At 45.4% G+C, this 18,089-nt stretch overlaps 1 protein-coding gene across 3 annotated transcripts in view; it reads right to left on the bottom strand.

Annotated features, from left to right (window-relative positions):
* Nucleotides 1-9,777: 9,777 nt before the first annotated feature.
* The window catches only part of Plekhb1 (pleckstrin homology domain containing B1), a 12,106-nt gene continuing 3,794 nt past the window's right edge, over nucleotides 9,778-18,089 (bottom strand). For 2 of the 3 annotated variants that reach the window (XM_010603256.3, XM_033764210.1), the window contains 5 exons: nucleotides 17,818-17,920; nucleotides 16,680-16,719; nucleotides 13,940-14,044; nucleotides 10,754-10,853; nucleotides 9,778-10,155 (listed from right to left, as the gene is read on the bottom strand). In XM_010603256.3, the coding sequence (XP_010601558.1) occupies nucleotides 10,019-10,155; nucleotides 10,754-10,853; nucleotides 13,940-14,044; nucleotides 16,680-16,719; nucleotides 17,818-17,920 (485 nt within the window). In that variant the 3' untranslated portion in view covers nucleotides 9,778-10,018. The remainder of the gene's footprint in view (nucleotides 10,156-10,753; nucleotides 10,854-13,939; nucleotides 14,045-16,679; nucleotides 16,720-17,817; nucleotides 17,921-18,089) is intronic. The other variant, XM_033764211.1, reaches the window with a different exon arrangement.

Here is an 18,089-nt window from a genome sequence, read left to right as displayed (position 1 = left end):
AAAAAAAAAAAAAAAAAAAAAAAATGACAAAATGTTTGATAAAGGGCTAGATTTTAAAATGTATGAATTCATAATTTGATAGAAAAACAATCTAATAAGAAGCAGACAAAAGTCCGGTGTGATGGGGCATACCTATAATCCCAACTACTTGAATGACAAAAGCAAAGGGATCACAAGTTCTAGGCCAGCCTCAGCACAATTTTGTTTGTTTTGTTTTTTGCAATAGGGTCTTGCTATGTAGTTCAGGGTGCCCTTGAACTCTATGTAGTCCAATATGGCCCAGAACTGGTGACAGTCCTCCTGCCTCAGCCTCCCAACTGCTGGGACTACAAGCCTGTGTCACCATGCCCTGAAGCCTGGGCAATTTAATGAGACCCTGTCTGAAAGTAAAATTTATAAGGGTTAGGGTTGTAGTTCACTGGTAGTGTTGCTTCTCTCGTGTATGTAATGGCCCAAGTTCAATCCCCAGCAAAAGCAGAGGGAAAAGCAGGCAAAAGATTTTATAGAAAAGAAAGGACATGAAATATAAATTGTCACTAGGGAAATGCAATTAAAGCCACAGTGAGATACTACACACAATAGAAAAGCTAGTATTAAAATCACCCTACCAAGGGTTGGTGAGAAGAGAAACAATAAATTCTTAAAGATAGCTGCTATCAGGTTTTGGGAAAACGGTATGGAAATTTCTAACAGTAAAATACAGACTCCTATAATCCAATCATTTCATGTCCAAGTACCCATAAGAAAGACATGGATGATCCATACAAAGACTTGTACAGTGTACATAGCAGCTTTAGTTGCATTAGCTAAGGACTGGAAAAAAAAAACCTAAATGAACATTGAAAGCACATTCCTGTAATTCCAGTCTTCTTAGGAGGCTAAGGCAGGAGGATCTCAAGTTCAAGCCCATTTTGAGCAACTTAGTGATGTAACAAGACCCTGTCTCAAAACAAACAAAAACTTTTGGGTGTGATGGTCATGTGTGTTACCTGTGACAGTGTTTACATACGTCACAGCTAGCAAGTTACGCTCTGCATTTGTGCATCTGTCTATACCTCAAAAGCTGCTAAGTAAACATTGCTTTACAAATAAAGGAGGAAAATTTTAGTAATAAAATTTAATTGGTTTGTCTTAAAGAGGACCAGGGATAAGAGAAATCAACACCTGAACAATGTTGATTATTGTATTTCAAGCACATGATACATCTCTCTATGTAGGTCTTTAATTTTTCCTAGCAGTTTAGTAATTTTGGGAAGAAGTAGGATTGAACCCAGGCCTTCTCACTGAGCTACATTCTCAGCCCTTTTTATTTTTTATTTTTTTATTTTGAGACAGGTCCCTCTTAGTCACCAGGCTGTGTTCAAACTTAAGATCCTTCTGCATCAGCCTCCCAGAGTGCATGTACCTCCTCATACCTGACTCCTCAGTTTAATAATTTTCACTATCTACTGTGTGCATCTGTGAAAAATTTATTCCTATATACTTTATGCTTTTTATGCTAACAGAAAGAATTGATGTTTTGTTCTTTTTAATTTCAATTTCCAATTGTTTGCTGCATGTATAGCATTACAGCTAATTGCTGCATACTGACTTGAACTTACTTTACTCATTCATTAGTTCTAGTAGTTTTTAGTTAATTCTTTAGTGTATTTTATATAAGCAGTTACATCATCAGCATGTAGGGTCAATTTTACTTCTTCCTTTCCAAACTGATTCTGTGTGTGTGTGTGTGTGTGTGTGTGTGTGTGTGTGTATGTTGGTCAAGAACTCCAGTAAAATGTTAAACAAAAGTAATGAAAGTAAATATCCTTGTCTTTTTCCCAGTTTTAGGGGAAAACATTTATCATTTTGTCTACAGTTACATGTGAGCTGTATTTTTAATGGATGTACTGAGATATAATTTACATAACATACAATTCGTTTAAAGTATACAGTTTCAGTGTTTTTTGTGTATTTAGAATTGTGTCATCTTCACCACAGTAAATTTCACTCTTTACTGGGTGTGGTGGCCCATGTCTGTAATACCAGCACTCAGGAGGCTGAGGCAGGAGGATTGCCATGAGTTTGAGGCTAGCCCAGACTACACAGTGAGTTCAAGGACAGCCTGATCTACATAGCAAGATCCTGGCAAAAAAAAGTAAACAAAATATTTTTTACAACTTCAAAAAAGCCCTGTACCCCATTAGCAGTCACTACATTTTTCTCCCAACATTTCTAATCACTATCTACAGCCTAGACAAGTACTTAATTTATTTTCCATCATTAGTTTGATTTCTGGACATTTCTTGTAAATGCAATTATGCAATATATGGCCTTTTGTGACTAGTTTCTTTCACTGAGCAGAATGTTTTAAGGTTCATGAAGTAGCATGCATCACTAAATTTTATTGTGTAGCTATACCACAGTTTTATTTACTAATCAGTGGACAGATATTTGAGTTGTTTCCACTTGAGCTATTATAAATATTGCTGCTATGAATATTTGCAAATAAGACTTGTGTAGACATTTTCCCCCCTTTGGGCGTCTAACTAGGTTTGGAATTGCTTGGTCATATAACTCTGGTTGGTTGGTTTTATTTTCCTTCCCACTACAAGTTTTTCCTATTACTAAATCTTAGTTTAGAGCTTGGTGTTGTGGTGTACATCTTTAATTCTATAACTCTGGGATGCTGAAGTGGGAGAATTGTAAGTTTGATCCCAGCCTGGGAAAATTAGTGATTTAATGAGACCCTATTTCAAAATTATAAAGGGCTTGGGATGTATCTTAATGCAAAAATCCTGTTTTTAGGGCTGGGGATGTAGCTCGGTGCTGTGCCTGCCTGGCAAGCACAAGATCCTGAGTTCGATTCCCTATTAAAAAAAAAAGTCCTGTGTTTAGTCTTGGGTGCCACACACACACACAAAATCTTAGTCTAGCATGGTACAGAACCAATTTTGACACATTATTAACAAAAGACAGTATTTTATTCAGATTTCCTTAGTTCTGTTTTCAGGACCTTGTGCATGCTAGCCAGGTGTGGCGCCACTGAACAACATCATCAGCCCTCCTTAATTTTCATCTGTGTCTTTTTTTTCCATTCCAGGGTCTTGTGTGACATGTATCTCTTTTGTGCTATGACAGTTTCTCAGATGTTGATTGCTTTTAATGATCTTGACAGTTTTGAAGAAGACTGGTCAGGTATTTTGTAGGATATTCCTCTATTGGAGGTGGGTTTTTTTTTCATAATTAGACTGAAGGTACCAGTTTGGGGGAAGGAAGACCATAGAAAATTAGAAATTCTGCAAGGGAGATTTGTCTCTGACCCCCTCTGATGTATTCATTCAGTACTTTATGTCAGAATGGACTTAAGTGTATTGGCTGTATATTTTGAGTCATAGTCCAAAACTATTTTATTCTGTAACACAAATGGATCCATCTTTGACCACTGAGAACTCTTTTGCCCCTTTGACATCAGTGCAGGTTTGATTTTTGTTTTGTTTTAGAGCACTTTCTTTAGGGCACTACAAGATGCTCCAGGCACATATCAAGATGGAGGAGTATGTATCTCTGTAGTAGAACATATGTGTGGCATGTGGAGCACTGTGTTTTATCCACCACAGAAAGAAGACCAATGAAAGAAATACTTGTGTATTGTAATGCATGTGTGTACACATCTGTAATATATCTATATAAAGCTATCCGTGTCTATATTAAGCTAGCCATCCATTCATACTGATGTCTCCAACTCTAGTCCATCACCACGTGGATCATGCTAGCCTCTTCCCTTTGCTTATCTGTAAATTCCCACTTTACCAATGAAAAACCTGCCACTCTGATCTGCCATTCATTTTCTTAATTGCTCATTTCCACTTCAGAAAAGTATACATGTATATAGTATACATGTAGAATGTCAGGACTGTTAACAGAGAACCCCAGAAAATAAGTTTATCAACTAGAGTACGGTGCTTATGTACAGTTCCTTTAGTCTTACAGAATACTCATTTCCAAAGTTACTTAGATCACCACCTTTTCACACATTTGTAATACAAGTAAATGTTTTCATTGCAGTTTGTATTCCTTCCTTGGAAACCCAGCTATCTAAATTTTAGATAGACAGATATGTAGATACTCATCCTTTGTGCTATAAAGTTATTTTGGTTTTCACAAAAGCATATTGTCATGTATCCATTATTATAGTATACAGAATAGTTGAACTGCCTTAAAAATCACCTATTCAAGTGCTGGGGATTTAGCTCAGTGGCACCCTGCCTACCTCACAAGCACAAGGTCCTGAGTTTGATCCTTGGTATGGGAAAAAAAAAAAAAAAAAAGAAAATTCACCAACTCTCTTTCCCTATGAGACCCTGGCAACTACTGTTATTTTTACTGTCTCCGTAGTTTTGTCTTTTCTTGGATATCATGTAATTGAATTAACATAGTGCTTAGTCTTTTAAAACTTGCTTATTTCACTTAGCAATATGTTTTTATGATTTATCCAGATCTTTCTGTGAGATGATAGTTCATTTCTGTTTACCATTGAATAATATTGCATTACATGCACTGTTTATTCATTCACTGATTGAAAGTTATCTTTGTTGCTTCCAGTTTTTAGTGGTTATGAATAATCATTATTATTATGATTTTTTTTCCTTTTTTTATTCCCCCATACTGGGAATCAAACTCAGAGCCTTGTGCTTACCAGGCAGGCACAGTACCGCTGAGCTACAGCCCTAGCCTACTTTTCTTGTTTTGTTTTGTTTTGTTTGAGACAGGTCTTGCTATGTAGTTTAGGCTGCCTTGAACTCACTGTGTAGCTGTGTAGCTGGCCTTGAACTCTCAGAAGTCCTCCTACCTCAGTTTCCAAAGTGCTGTGATTATAGGCATGCACCACCATTTCCAGCACATATAAAGATTTTTAGAAGGATGTAAGTTTTCACCTCAACTGAGTAACACCTAGGAGTGTGATTGCTGAATTCTAATGGTAAAACTATATTTAGCTTTATAAGAAACTGCCATGCTGTTACAACATGCCTCTACCATTTTGTGTAAAATAAAAACAAAAGCAAAAATGACAACAAAACCCAATATAACTTGTCATATAAAACCGACAATTATTATTATTATTATTTAGTTAAAATAGATGCAGAAAAAGTATTTCAAAAATTTGAGCATGTACTCACTTAAAGCAAGACCAAACAACTGCTCAGTAAAAATAGGAATAGCTCCTCAACCTGATAGAGTGCATCTATTTAAAAAATGTGGAAAGATTTTAAAAAATGGTCTGGTTACAGTGGTGCCTGAATCAGGCTGAATCAGGAGGATTGCAAATTTGAAGTAAACTTAGGAAACTTAAGATACTGTCTCAAATAGAAAACAAAGTGGGTGGGGATTTAGCTCAGTGGTTCGACTGCCTGCCTTGAAAGCGCAAGGTCCCAAGTTCAATCCCCTATACCAAAAAATAAATAAATAAAAAACAAATGGGATGGGGTACAGCTGTAGTTCAGTGCAAAGGACCTAGTTCAGTATTCCTACCACACACACACACACACACACACACACACACACCAAAACAAAACAAAAAAACCAACCAGAGGTCAAGAGAAAATATTTGGAAAACTTCTAAAGTTTGTATATATAATATGTCTATAAAAGTTATTGTAACCCAGCATGGCCAATGTATCTAAAAGTGTACTTTGATTTACTATCATTGTTTTTTGTTATGTTCTATATGTTCTTTGGTCTGTTAGTCTGGCTTTCAATCTGTGTTTATGATAATTAACTTGATAAAGACTTAAAAATAAACGAGACTGGCTGGCAAGAAAAAAATAGATGTTATGTACACGTACTTATTTTTAAGTACAATGTTGTATATCCATCACTTTCTAGAAAGTTTTATCATCCCAAATAGAAACACTGGGAACTATTAAATAATAAATCTCTATTTCTTCCTTTCCCAGCACCAGTAACCTTTAATATGCTTTATTTTGCCTATAAATAGAACCATAATAATTATCCTTTTGTGCCGTTATTTAATTCAGTATGTTTTTAATGATCATACATGTTGTATCACGTTTCAGAATTTCATTCCTTCTTATGGCTAAATATCCCATCATATACCATACAACAGTGCATTGGTTCATGACTTAATTTGGTCCACAGTTCTGGGGAAGATGGCTCCATCTGTGTTCACATGGAGAAGATGGCCACTGTCGTGTTGGTCACCTGAAGAGTTTGTGAATGGAGGCAAAACTTTGCTGAATGCTTCTGTTTGCAAACAGAATTGTTCTGGAACAGAAGCATTTGTGAACTGAGGTATTACAGTATTCTGTTTAACCATTCATTTGTTGATGGACACTTGCATTTTCCCACCTTAGATTACAATGGCTAGATCATATAATTCTGTTTAATGTTTTGAAAACTCTTCCACAGTAGCTGCATCTTTACATTTCCACTAGCAGTGTATAAGTGGTTTTTTTTTGTTTTTGTTTTTTATAGCAACCCTATTTATTTGTTTGCTTGCTAGGTAGCTAGTCAAGTACACTCCCAATCAGCTACATCCCAACTGCACCCCCCCTTTTCTACAATAGCCATCCTAATAAGTGCGAATTGGTATCTCGTCGTATCTTCCATGGTTTTGGTTTGCATTCCCCTAATGAATAATGATGTTGAACATCTCTTCATGTACTTATTGGCCATTTGTGAAATGTCTATTCAAGTCCTTTCCAATTTATAACTGGATTATTTGATTTTGGTTTTGGTTTTATTTTTGCTTCTGAGTTGCTAGATTTCTTTAGGTAGTATAGATGTTAATTCATTAACAAATAAATGAATTTTTTAAATATTTTCTGCTGCTTTCTGGGTTGTTCTTTTTACTTTCTTGGTAGTGGCCTTTGGTACAATTTTGACTAAGTTCATTTCATCTTTTCAGTTGTTGTCATTGTTGCCTGAGCTCTTGATGTCATAACCAAGAAACCATTGCTAAATTCATTGTCTTGAAGATTTTCTTTCTCATGTGTTTTGTTGTAAGAGTTTTATAGTTATAGTTCATCAGAGCTTTTTGATGGTATTGTAAATGGAACTTTTTGTAATTTCCTTTTCTGCTTTTTAAAAAATTGTTAATGTATAGATTCTGTCATTGCTGGGACAAGGTATTGGATTACACAACTTGAAGGAAAAAAAAAGTTTATTTTGGTGCATGTTTTCAGGGAGTTCAGTCCAAGGTTGGCTGGCTCTAAAGCAGACACAGCATGGTGGAAAGGCCTGTCAGAGAAAAGCTGCACAACTCGCGGCAGCCACAAAGCAGAAAGAGAAGACAGCCAGAGAGAGAACTGAAGGAACCTGGGACAAAAATACACCTTTCCGGGTCATCCCCCTCATGACCCCGCTCCTGCACTCCAGCCTCTCTTCTTAACAGCTCATTCAGCTGTGAAGTCATCAGTGAACTAATCCACCGATGATGATGTAGTGTTCCCGTGACCCAGTCACCTTCCAAATGCCAAATGCCCCACATCTGAAGACTTTTTTTTTTTTTGAGACAGGGCCTAGCTATGTAATTTAGGCTGGTCTTAAGCTCACTGTTTTTTATACACAATTATTAACATGTCTGAATTTCGTGTGACATTTTAGTGTTGTTTCATCTGTCTTTAAATGCATGCCTTTGGGTTTTGCTTACTTTCTTTCTACATCTGTTTCTTCGTAGGTGAAGTAGGGGCAGTAATACCTGGCCATGTGATTATTGTGAGGACTTCGGAGATAAAGCAGGGAGAGCTCTGAGCAGTGCGTGTGAATGCTGCCGCTCTGCCCAGCAAACTCAAACAACTTTCCTGGCAGATCCCTGACACTTGTTTGGTCCATGTTCACAGGAAGGAATCTGGATGGCTCCGGCTCTTGTTACATATTAAATGAACCCTGAAAAAGCCCTAAGCTGTGCCCTACAGAGTGAGCCTCAGAGTAGGCCCATTCCTGGAGCCTCAGAGATGTCCCTCACAAGCATACTGAGGTTCCAAAGCATGGACTGTGTTTGATCTGCTGGGTCCCCGAACATAGTGCAGGCCTTTGGACACACATGCTGTGTGACCTTTGACAGCAGATGCTCCCAGACTTTGAGCCTTTGAAGGGGCTCTTACGCCTGTGCTTTTGCCTATGTCATGGCTGCTTCTCAGGCTGCCACTGCTCATGAGCCTGGCTATGGGGTTCCCTGTAACCCCGTCCCACCACCACTCCTCACCACGCTGCCTGCCATGACGTGAGACTGACTGGAACTTCATGGAGCTCACAGCCTGTGAGGCCTTTGCTTCTGCTGATTCTTCCATCAGCTCCTTCTCCATATAAAGCCCTCCCTCTGTTCTCATATGGCTGAAGCCCTACTTACCCTTCAAGGCTGAGACTGAATTTCCACCTCCTGATCCTGAAAACTTTCCCAATTCAGTTGGATGCAGTTGTGCATCCCAGTGTTTTCTTTGACTTAATCACTGAGCAGGGAGTTAATGTCACTTATAGCCTCAAAAGGCTTAAGGCAAGCTGTTTCCCTCTCCTGGTCTCTCTATAAGAACAAGTCATTGACTCAACTCCGGGACAGAGACCCACTGGGAAAGGTCCCAGTGCCACAGGCCTCTCAGGAAGCAGGCAGGATCCCTGCATCATCCATCAGCTCAGACAACAGACTCTGACACAGCCTCTCTTTGCAAGCCTTCAGGGTTGGTCAACTTCAACCTGCCACCTAATGGGTAGGAAAGCAAGGTCCAGAAAAGTTAAGTGACTTGCCTCAAACTGCTCAGAATAAAATCTGTCTCCAGTCCAACCTGGCCTCAGAATCCATATCTCATATCAGAGCAGACAGTAGTAGATGCTGGGTCACAGAGATGCCCCAGGAAAACAGGGTGCTCTGGGGGAACAAAATAAGCAGAGCCAGTTCTAGAGTCAACCACATCTTTATTAATCTCTGCAGCTGAGCCAAGAGAGCCCCCACCAGTAGGGGAATTTTAGTGGACTACACCAGGCACTGGGCAAGTAAGTTAGCATTTCTACTGGTGATTGGGGCAGGATTGGGGAAGAGACTGGAAGGGACACCTGCAGGCAGGCGTGTGTCAGGGGTGGGGGGGTGGGGGCTTCCCACACTGGTACAAAATTGGGTCAGGTCCCAGAGGGGAACACTGCCATCTCCCCCCCAATTAAGGAAGAGACAAAGCCCCAGATGGTGAAAATCATAGCAATAGACAACTCCTGGGATCAGAAAGGCATTTCCTGATGGAGGCAACTTCCTAAGGCTGGGGGGTCCAAATAGAGCTCACCTGTTCCCCAACCAGAAGCCCCCAGGTTAAGGTCAGTTGCTGTCATGGGGAACGGGCCCAGGATACTGCTAGTGGAAAGGATGGAACTAAACTCGAGTGTTTTGGGTAAGGGTATGTCTCAGTGCTAACAAAACTGGCAAAATCCTCGTTGTATGTGTGCTCACAAAACTTCCCTCTGTGGAAAGCTCACCTCCCCTTTACCAGGCAGTCTCTTCAGCCTGCAGCTCACCATGATTTGCCCCCACCCATGCCCACATGAGCTCCCCCTTAATTCTTTGGACATGTCAGTAACAGTACTCCCAGCCTACCTGTCTTGCTGCCTTCCCCTAGGCGTCCTTGTCAAAGGACAGATAACTGTGCAGCTTTGTCTAGTGTTTGTTTACTCCTGTTCTCCCCACCAGGCCTGGTGCTCCCCCAGGAGAGAACAGGGAGCCCTATTCATGTTGTCACTCCAGCGCCTGGGGAATTTGAAGCCAAATATAGTTGTTTGCTGTCTCCTGGTGTGTTTGGAGGAAATATAGTCATATGTGTCCATAAGGGATTTCTGGGTAGTCTGGCAGTAGATGGGAGGATTTCTAGCCATGTTCCTGCCTGAGATGGGAGCTTCTTCGGAAGTTGGGAGAGGGGAGTAGGAAAGAAAAGGAGAAATGGTTCAGGCCCTCAAGTGGGCTAGGGCTTGATGGTGGGGTCCAAGAGGAAAAGGGGGCTAGTGGCCTACGTGCAGGGTCCAGAGCTCAGAGTCCTAAGGTTCAGAACCAGCAGGGCGACCACATGAGTGAACCCAGCGCCGCGCCTGTGGCGGCCCCCGCCAGCATGCCCATGGCCAGCGGGGCACCGGAGCTGTAGCAGGGGTCCTCCCGCACTATCACATGCGTCACGCCGGGACCTGCGGGAAGAGCCCAGAGAGCCCGGGAGGGTCAGGGACTTCAGCCGAAGGGATCGTCTCATCCTCGTCCCCTTTCAGCAAGACTGCAGCCCAACCCAATGTTAAGGTGCTGAGTCATTCTCCTGCTGCCCAGTCGGAGAAACTGAGCCCATGATGCTGTAAGGGCTCCACTCCCACTGCTTCTAGGTCCTGTATCTGCCACAAACGTACTGGGACCGTGGGCCAAGGGCAGTGTGGCGAGGCATCTCCAGGATTTCTGAGCACCACCGCGCTGCACCTGAGGGACCGGCTTTCACAGCTCAGACTTTGGAGCGGGAAGGAACTGCCAACCCTGTATTGACCACCAGGGGTCGCTATCGGCCCAGAAACAGTATGGCGAAGCCGCGGGCGTGATGGGGCCAGCCTGAAGAGGTGGGCCAGATCCGCAGTAGGAAGGGCTATTCGAATCACAGGACGGGGAGGGCCTTGGGGAGGGCCCTGCTCTAGAAAACCTGGAGAACACCCAAAGGGTTCAAGGCCTGGTCCTGATTGATGGGCCATGGGCTGGGCCTGGTGCTGGATCTAGACAGGCCTCTAACTGGGCAGGCTGAGGCTTTACCTGCGTAGGGCGGCCCGTAGTAGCTGCGGACGTATGTGGCCTCATGTGCGTTGGGGGGCACCACCTCGTAGTAGTCTTGGTATGGGCTGTAGACTCGCACCTGGGGGATCCAACCGGGTCAGCTGCCAGGAACTCCCTGGTCTGGGTTTAGTCCCCTACGACCCCCCACCCCCAGCCCCACACATCCTCCCCTTGGGAGTTTAGAAATGAGTCCCCGGGCACGAGTTTGCTCTAGAGAAAGGATGTGCCTCCCTACAAGGTCCAAGGGCCTTGCTTTCTAAAATTTCTTTTCTTTCATCCAGCTGTCAAGTCATGCCCTGCTCTACCTTGAAAACTTCCATGGCTCCCACTTCTCCTTCATAGGTAGTCAAATATTTGCTAGCAGCTGTATAATGGTCTGACTCGGAGATACCCAATTGATTACTCTCCTGGACCAAGGGAGAGGAATATGGTCAAGCCCCAGGAAGGAAATAAACAGGGGTTGAGGAGGACAGAAAGGGAAAAGGAAGGATGGGGAATAGGAAGTAACTCCAGAAACTATTATCAAGCATCTACTGTGTACCAGGTCTGGAGGGAGGTGTCCATCAGTGTTACCTCCAGGCATTATTCTCTCCGCAACGCCACACAGCTGGGACTGAGGCTCAGAAATTGGCCGGTGCTTTCCCTGGAATTTACTCTCTGCTCGCCTTGCTCCCCAACTAGATTTCTACCAATGGTCCAAATCTTAGCTCCTAAGCATACCACACGACTACATCTCCAAGCCATTTCCTTTTGTAGAAACTCCTTCTGATCTTCCCTTATTATTTTCTAATTTGTCTTTCAGAATCAACTCAGGTATTGAGTTAAACCTCAGGATCTGTGGGCATCCTTTTTGGACTCCTACAGTACTTGGACTGCCCTCTGTCACAGCACTGATCAACAATAACGTGTTGTTTGTTTGCCCCTGAGTGTTTGTTAGTTTATCCCAGCAGACACGGAGACTCCTTCAAGTCCAATCAGACCCTAGTGGAATATGGCAGGTGCTTAGTAAATGTTTACTGAAATTGGCTGCAGGACTCAACTGCAGGCCTAAACTGGAACTGAAGCTGCCCAACTTTGAGTTGAATGCAATTCAAGTTAGTAAGAAAAACAGTCCCTGGGAATACAGGAAACCAAGACAAGTAATGGCGCTGGTCCCCAATCTCAAGTAACCCTACTTGCATGGTGCCTCCCCAGTGGTGATCTAGTAAGGCTGGTCGGTGTGGTCAGATTCTGGGCTCCAAACACAAAGGGGGATGGAGGAATTTAAGTACTCGGATCCAGCCATGTTTTCAAATTCAAGTCCAAAGTCTCTCCCTGCCCTCTAGCTGCAGTGAGCCAGTGGCCTTATGAGGCCCTGCACAGTGTGGAAAACACCACCTCATTCCCCCCGAGACACCTGTTTCCACCCTCCAGGTCTGGAAGGCCCAAAAGTAAACTCATATAGATCACCTGGCAACTAGGAGGGTCACCCCAGAGACCTCATGGACAGAACCTGAGGTGTAATCTCTGATCCTTTCCCTCTTTAAAGTTCTTGCCCCTTCTGTGTGTCGGGACAGTGCTGACTAATGAGGCACATATGTAAATAACCCTCATCAGATAAACTACTGTGTGCTTAGATTTACAGTCTTTTAAGTTCTATATTTTGACATCAACACTTTAAATGAACTTGTATTCCACGTTGAGGTCTGGGGGATACCTCAGAATGATGGCTGGAAGTCCTAGGCCTGCCTTTGATGAAATGAGCAACACTTACTAAGTTAGGTAACATCTTAGCTTCAGCTTTGAAGTCCTAGGCCTGCCTTTGATGAAATGAGCAACACTTACTAAGTTAGGTAACATCTTAAAGCTTCAGCTTCCTCACATGCAAAGTCCTCCCCCACACACTGCTCTCTCCCAAGGTAAAGTGAGAATCCAACAGAACCACATCTCTGTAACTAGGTGGGCCATGTGCTTCTATGTTCAGTGGTTCTGAATGTTAGAATCACCAAGAATATTTTGGGGGGGGGTACCAGGGATCAAACTTAGGTCCTTGTGCTTGCGAGGCAGGCGGCAGAACCACTGAGCTAAATCCCCAGCCTTGTTAGAATCACCAAGAATATTTTGGGGGGGGGTACCAGGGATCAAACTTAGGTCCTTGTGCTTAGGCGGCAGAACCACTGAGCTAAATCCCCAGCTCACCAAGAACAATTTTTAAAGCTACAGATATCCTAGGCCTCACCCCAGACCTATGAAATCTGAGTATCAAGAGGTAGGATATGAATGGTTGCTATTTTAGTCCCTAAGCAGTTCTAACACATACAGAGCCACTGAGCAAGAAAAAGTTCACAGGTGACTCTAAGACCACAGGTATATAAGCCCCCCTGCCACTCTCCCCATACCAGGCGTTGTGTTCATCACTGGGGACAGAAAAAGGATTCAGGCCCAAGTCCTGCTTTTGAGAAAATTTCAGGTTGGGGAGAGAAAGAACTAGATTAAATTACAATTAGTGATAGTACTTCCTTACAGAGGTTTTCTCTTCGTTCCTTGTGCCCCCACCCACAATTCAGTGAACATTTTCTGAAGCCAGTTTGTGCCAGATTCCTGTGTGCTAGAATGAAGAGGTCAGAACAGACTGTTCCCATCACTGAGTACTGATTTTACACCTACTGTATATCCACCCCCATGCCAGGCTCCATAATGGCTAAGCTAATTAGACCTGGTCTCTGCCTTGGAGAAAGTTCCTGGTCTCAGGGAGGCTAGACAGATAGGAACAAACCAGGTCAAACAGAGACAATGCTAAGCAATAGTGACATCTACTGTGGGAGGGAGTGACAGTGCCCAAAGGTCAGGGAAGTCGTCTGTCTGGAGGTGTTCGCCTGTGAGATGGGCCTTCAAGGAGGAGGTGAAGGAAACAGCAGAGAACAGCGCCTGCAGTGGCTGGAAGAGGGGGAGCAAGAGCAGCTGGGCAGAGGGTACCGCAGAGCTGCTTGAGCACAGAGATGAGGGGAGGTGGCAGGTGAGCCTATCCAGATTCCACAGGCCTTGAAAGCCAGGCTGTGTCTGGTGTCCTGAGAGTGACAGGGGGCCATGGGAAGTTTGTGAGCAGAGGAGGGATGTGACTGGGATGTTTCCGATGCTCATCCTGGTGGCCAGAATGGAGGCAGGGAGGGATGAGCCGGCACTTACCCAGATCCGCCTCTCAACTTTACAAGGGCTCCACGAACGGGTCACACACCTGACCTTGGGGCAAACCCGGCGGCTTCTGGTTGGGACGGTGGCTCCAGCTGGGGCCTGCTCAAGCCACAGAAACCCAAGAAGGGGAAGGGAGGGAGGTGTCAGAGGCCCTCTACACCTGGAGAGACTCAGAGTTCTTACCAGTGTCTTCTGCTTGCTGGGCTGGGGCGGGGTTGGGGAGGGTCCCTTCTTCTTCAGCCCATGGTAAGGCGGGGAGGCTCAAAGAAGGGTGGTGACTGCCAAAGCACACAGCGAGGAAGGGCCAGCAGCCTGTTTCCAACCCACTCTGGCCTGTTTCACACAGCTGGTCTCCCAGTCTCCAGGGAGAGAACAGGGTAGGCCTGATCTGTCCTCCCATCCTCCTGGCCCCTTCTATCACCAACACCCCAGCCTCGCCCCTGACTGTGTGCCTGAGCTCCACGTTCCCTGGTACAGCTAGGGTCAGGGAGTCCTCCTAGAGCTTCTACCAGAATAGAGCATGAACCTATAGCTTGTGCAGGGACAAAGCACAGGTCACTTCTACATGGCACAGGGACAGAAGCTCACAAATACAGATGTGAACACAGAGACACAGGCAGACACAGGTACAAAGACAGAGGCACAAACACATCTGCTCTATTAAGCCCGGGCCTCCCAGAGGGGTAGGGGTGTGTGCGTGTGTGTGCGTGTGTGTGTGTGTGTAGCAGAGGAAGGTAGAGTAGAGAGAAGTGCTCAGCAGAGCATCAGAAGGGTGGACAGGCAGAAAAGGGACAAGACAGCTTCACAGAGTCACAGATACAGAACGGTCAGCTCTCACCACCTCCTTCTTTCTGCCTCTCTTCATGGAAGCCATCAGCCCCACTCTCCGGTGCTTTGGAGTTCAAACTTGGTGAGCCCAACTTGGGTTTCTTCCCCTCATGATTGCCGTTCCAGCCTCCTCACTCCCAGATTCCTCCAGCCCGCTCTCTGCCTGGAAGCCTGAATCAGCTTCCCAGCAGGCTCTCACAACCTTCAGGAGAAGCTCAGTTTCTCCAAGTAGACTTTAGGCCCTGGCCCCAGTGACCTCAGAGGTCACTTCTCCTGTATTATTCCCTCCATGCTGAACCCTCCAGCAGGGCCCTTAGATCCACGCGTGCAACTGCACATGCACGCACATTTCCCTGCCTCTGCTCACCCAGCTCCTTTTGCAGATGACAGCTTCCTCTCAAAACCTCACGGACCTAGGCTCTAATTCAAGCTTTCCTCCTGGCAAACCCCCTTCTCTGAGCCTCTCAGCTTCCCTATCTGTAAAATAGGCCTAATAATACCAATCCCCAGCTCTCCCCCCGCCAGTTGCTGGAGGGTGAGACATGTAACTAGGTGCTCACACAATGCCTGGCCCTCAGCAGGTGGATGCCCAAGGGGGTTTTTAAGTGCATCCCAGGCTCCTCTGCTGCTTCCCAGGGGACTTGCCCTCTAGATGAGAGGAAAGGAGCAGGCATAGGTTCTGCAATCTGGCGGGCAGGGTGAAGGCCATGCTAGGCCTCCCTGACTGCTCTTCAAACCCACACCTCCATCAACCCTCAGCCTATCTTTAGCAAGGCCTCAGCCCAGAGCTCCAGCCTGTTCCAGAGACACTGTCCTAGCCTCTTAACTAGTCCCAGGGTGTCCACTCTTGCTCTTTGCAGTCCCTTTCCTACCAGTCTTTTTATTTATTGAATTATATTTATTTATTTATTTTGGCACCAGGGATAGAACTTGGGTCCTTGTGCTTACAAGGCATGTGCCAGAACCACTGAGCTAAATCCCCGGCCCTACCGGTCTGTCTTTTTAAAAATACAAACTTGATCTGATCTGATCATGGTGTCTCTTTGCCTAAACTTTTAAAGCCTTCCTGGTGCTCTTAGAAGAAACTAACGTCTTTAACATGAGCCCAAGTCCTTGTCCTGACAACATTTCTTCCTCATTGCCCCTGACTCCCTGAGCTCCAGCCACCCCAGCCACCTTGTATTCCTTCTGCTTCTCAACCTACCAACACCTCTACCCATCTCAGGACCTTTGCACATGCTGATTCCTTTGCCTACAAAGCTGTTCCCTTCACCACATCCCTACCACCTTTACCCAATTTCTGTTTGTGCTTCAAGTCTCAGCTTAAGCCTCATCTTAACTTCCATCTCAATCAGGCCACCAGAAGGATTGCATACTGTGCATCTCTGTTAGAGTGGTTACCACTGTTGAAATGGAATCACTAATGAGTTGTTTCATATCTAGCTCCTCACTGGGCTGAGTCCAGGGTGCAAGAGCCCATGTCCTCTTGGTTTACTTCTGATCCCTGGACCTTGGCAGACAGTGGCACATAGTAGGAACTTGGTAAATGTTTGTTGTGTGGATGAGTGAACTTCATCCTTATTTTCTGCAGAGAGGGAACAACCTCATGGGATGGTTCTAGAATTACACCTATACCATGCCTGGCACATAGCAGTTGCTTGATAAAAGTTCCTTTTCCCTAGCCCTCATGCCACTCCCTTAAATTCTTCAGGGAAGCTTCTCTCCATCCCTCCTTGGAGTACCAGCTGGCTGTCCTCTCCCTTTCCACATGGGACTCAGGGCGTTTGAGTCTGGATAAGCCTATGCCTACTAGATCAAGAGCTCCTGGCAGGTGGAGACTGAGTCTGAGTCATCCATGATTCCACGGCACATGGGAGCTGGCAGGAGAGGGAAGAGGGGGGCTCACCGGGGTGGCATTTGCCTCCAGCAGCGCTGTCTTCCATGCTCTGCAAGACAAACCCCACCAGACCATGAGGAGGGAGTTTGGGGGAAGGGAAGGTGGCTCTCACATTCTAGATTTTCCTTCTCAAGGCAGGCTTTAGTCCCATTGTCTTGTGAAGGGGAAGATCCTTCCAAATCTCTCAGGTAGACAAAAGCAACTGCTGTCCTGCTCCTGTCACACGGATGGACCCTGGGTTAGGCTAATTCACTCTAGGCTATAGTCTTTTCCACTTTAGAAACTCCAGTTTCCCTATCTATACAGTGGATAGTTGGGCTTGGGGGTATCTTAGAGGCCTCCTCATTCTAACATGCCTGGGCAGGTTCTTTAGCAGCAGCCCATCTCCCCATCCCAATCCTACCAGCACAGTTCCCCAAAGCCCTGACCCCAGAGCCCCAGGAATGCCCAGTGGATAAAGGACAATCAGGCCTTTGTTGGTTGCCATGACAACTGGCTGGGGTGCACAAGGAGGCTCTGTGCTGTCTGCCTAGAGCTTAGCTTCCCCCACTCCCACACACCCCTCTCTTTCCCTGTCCTCTAGCACAAAGGTCAAGGACCTCAATCGGAGAGTAGGAAGGGAAGGAATGTGGGGGAGCAGATGGCACCTGCCCCAGACTCCAGTTTGGATTTGCCCTGGTATGGGGCACAGACAGCTGCCACTATAGGCAGGTTCAAGTCTACCCCTCAGATCCAAGTCCCCCTACCAGGGCATGTGCTCAGAGGGAGCAGGGGGAGGGTCCTCCGAGGAAGCAATTGGCTGCACCTCCCTATCATCCAGGTGAAGACTCACCTCAGAGACTGCCGAGTACCGGAATCTGCCCAGCCCTGTTCACTGGTCATCACTAACCTCTTCTGACTCCACACACTTGCAGACACCGTGCACCCCTCTGCCGCCTCACTCTGAGCCCATCACAGATCACGTGAAGAGCTCACTGTGTCCTGCACCGATCACCTGGAGTCAATCTCCACCCAGCCTCTGTGACACAGCCTCGCTGACTGGTCTTGACCCCCATTCCTATCACCAGGGGCCTGGAAGACCCAATGAGGAGGGGTAGCTGGCTGTGTTCCCCAAGAGCCTATCCATCCTGTCCTTGCAGCCACTCACACGGCATCGTCCCGGGTCTCTGCGCACAGGTGCAGTTTGGAGCCCTCCCTCAGGTTCACAGTCAGCAGGCCATCACGGCTCCGGCCCTCTGGGGGCTGCACATCTGAAAGCAGACACACATGTATGAGGTTTCCAAGAGCCCTGGGTCCCACAGGTAAGTCAGGAACAAGAGCAGGAACTGACTTCTTCGGCTCCTGTTTACCGGTCGTTGCTAACCTTCTGCTTCCACACACTTTCTTGGGATTCTGCTCTAGTCTTTTTTTTTTTTTTTT

Source organism: Fukomys damarensis, unplaced genomic scaffold (assembly GCF_012274545.1).
Source record: "Fukomys damarensis isolate Sample0158 unplaced genomic scaffold, DMR_v1.0_HiC HiC_scaffold_16, whole genome shotgun sequence".
Taxonomy (NCBI): domain Eukaryota; kingdom Metazoa; phylum Chordata; class Mammalia; order Rodentia; family Bathyergidae; genus Fukomys; species Fukomys damarensis.
The sequence above is the reverse complement of the archived record's forward strand: the minus strand, read 5'-3'. Positions and strand labels throughout refer to the sequence as shown.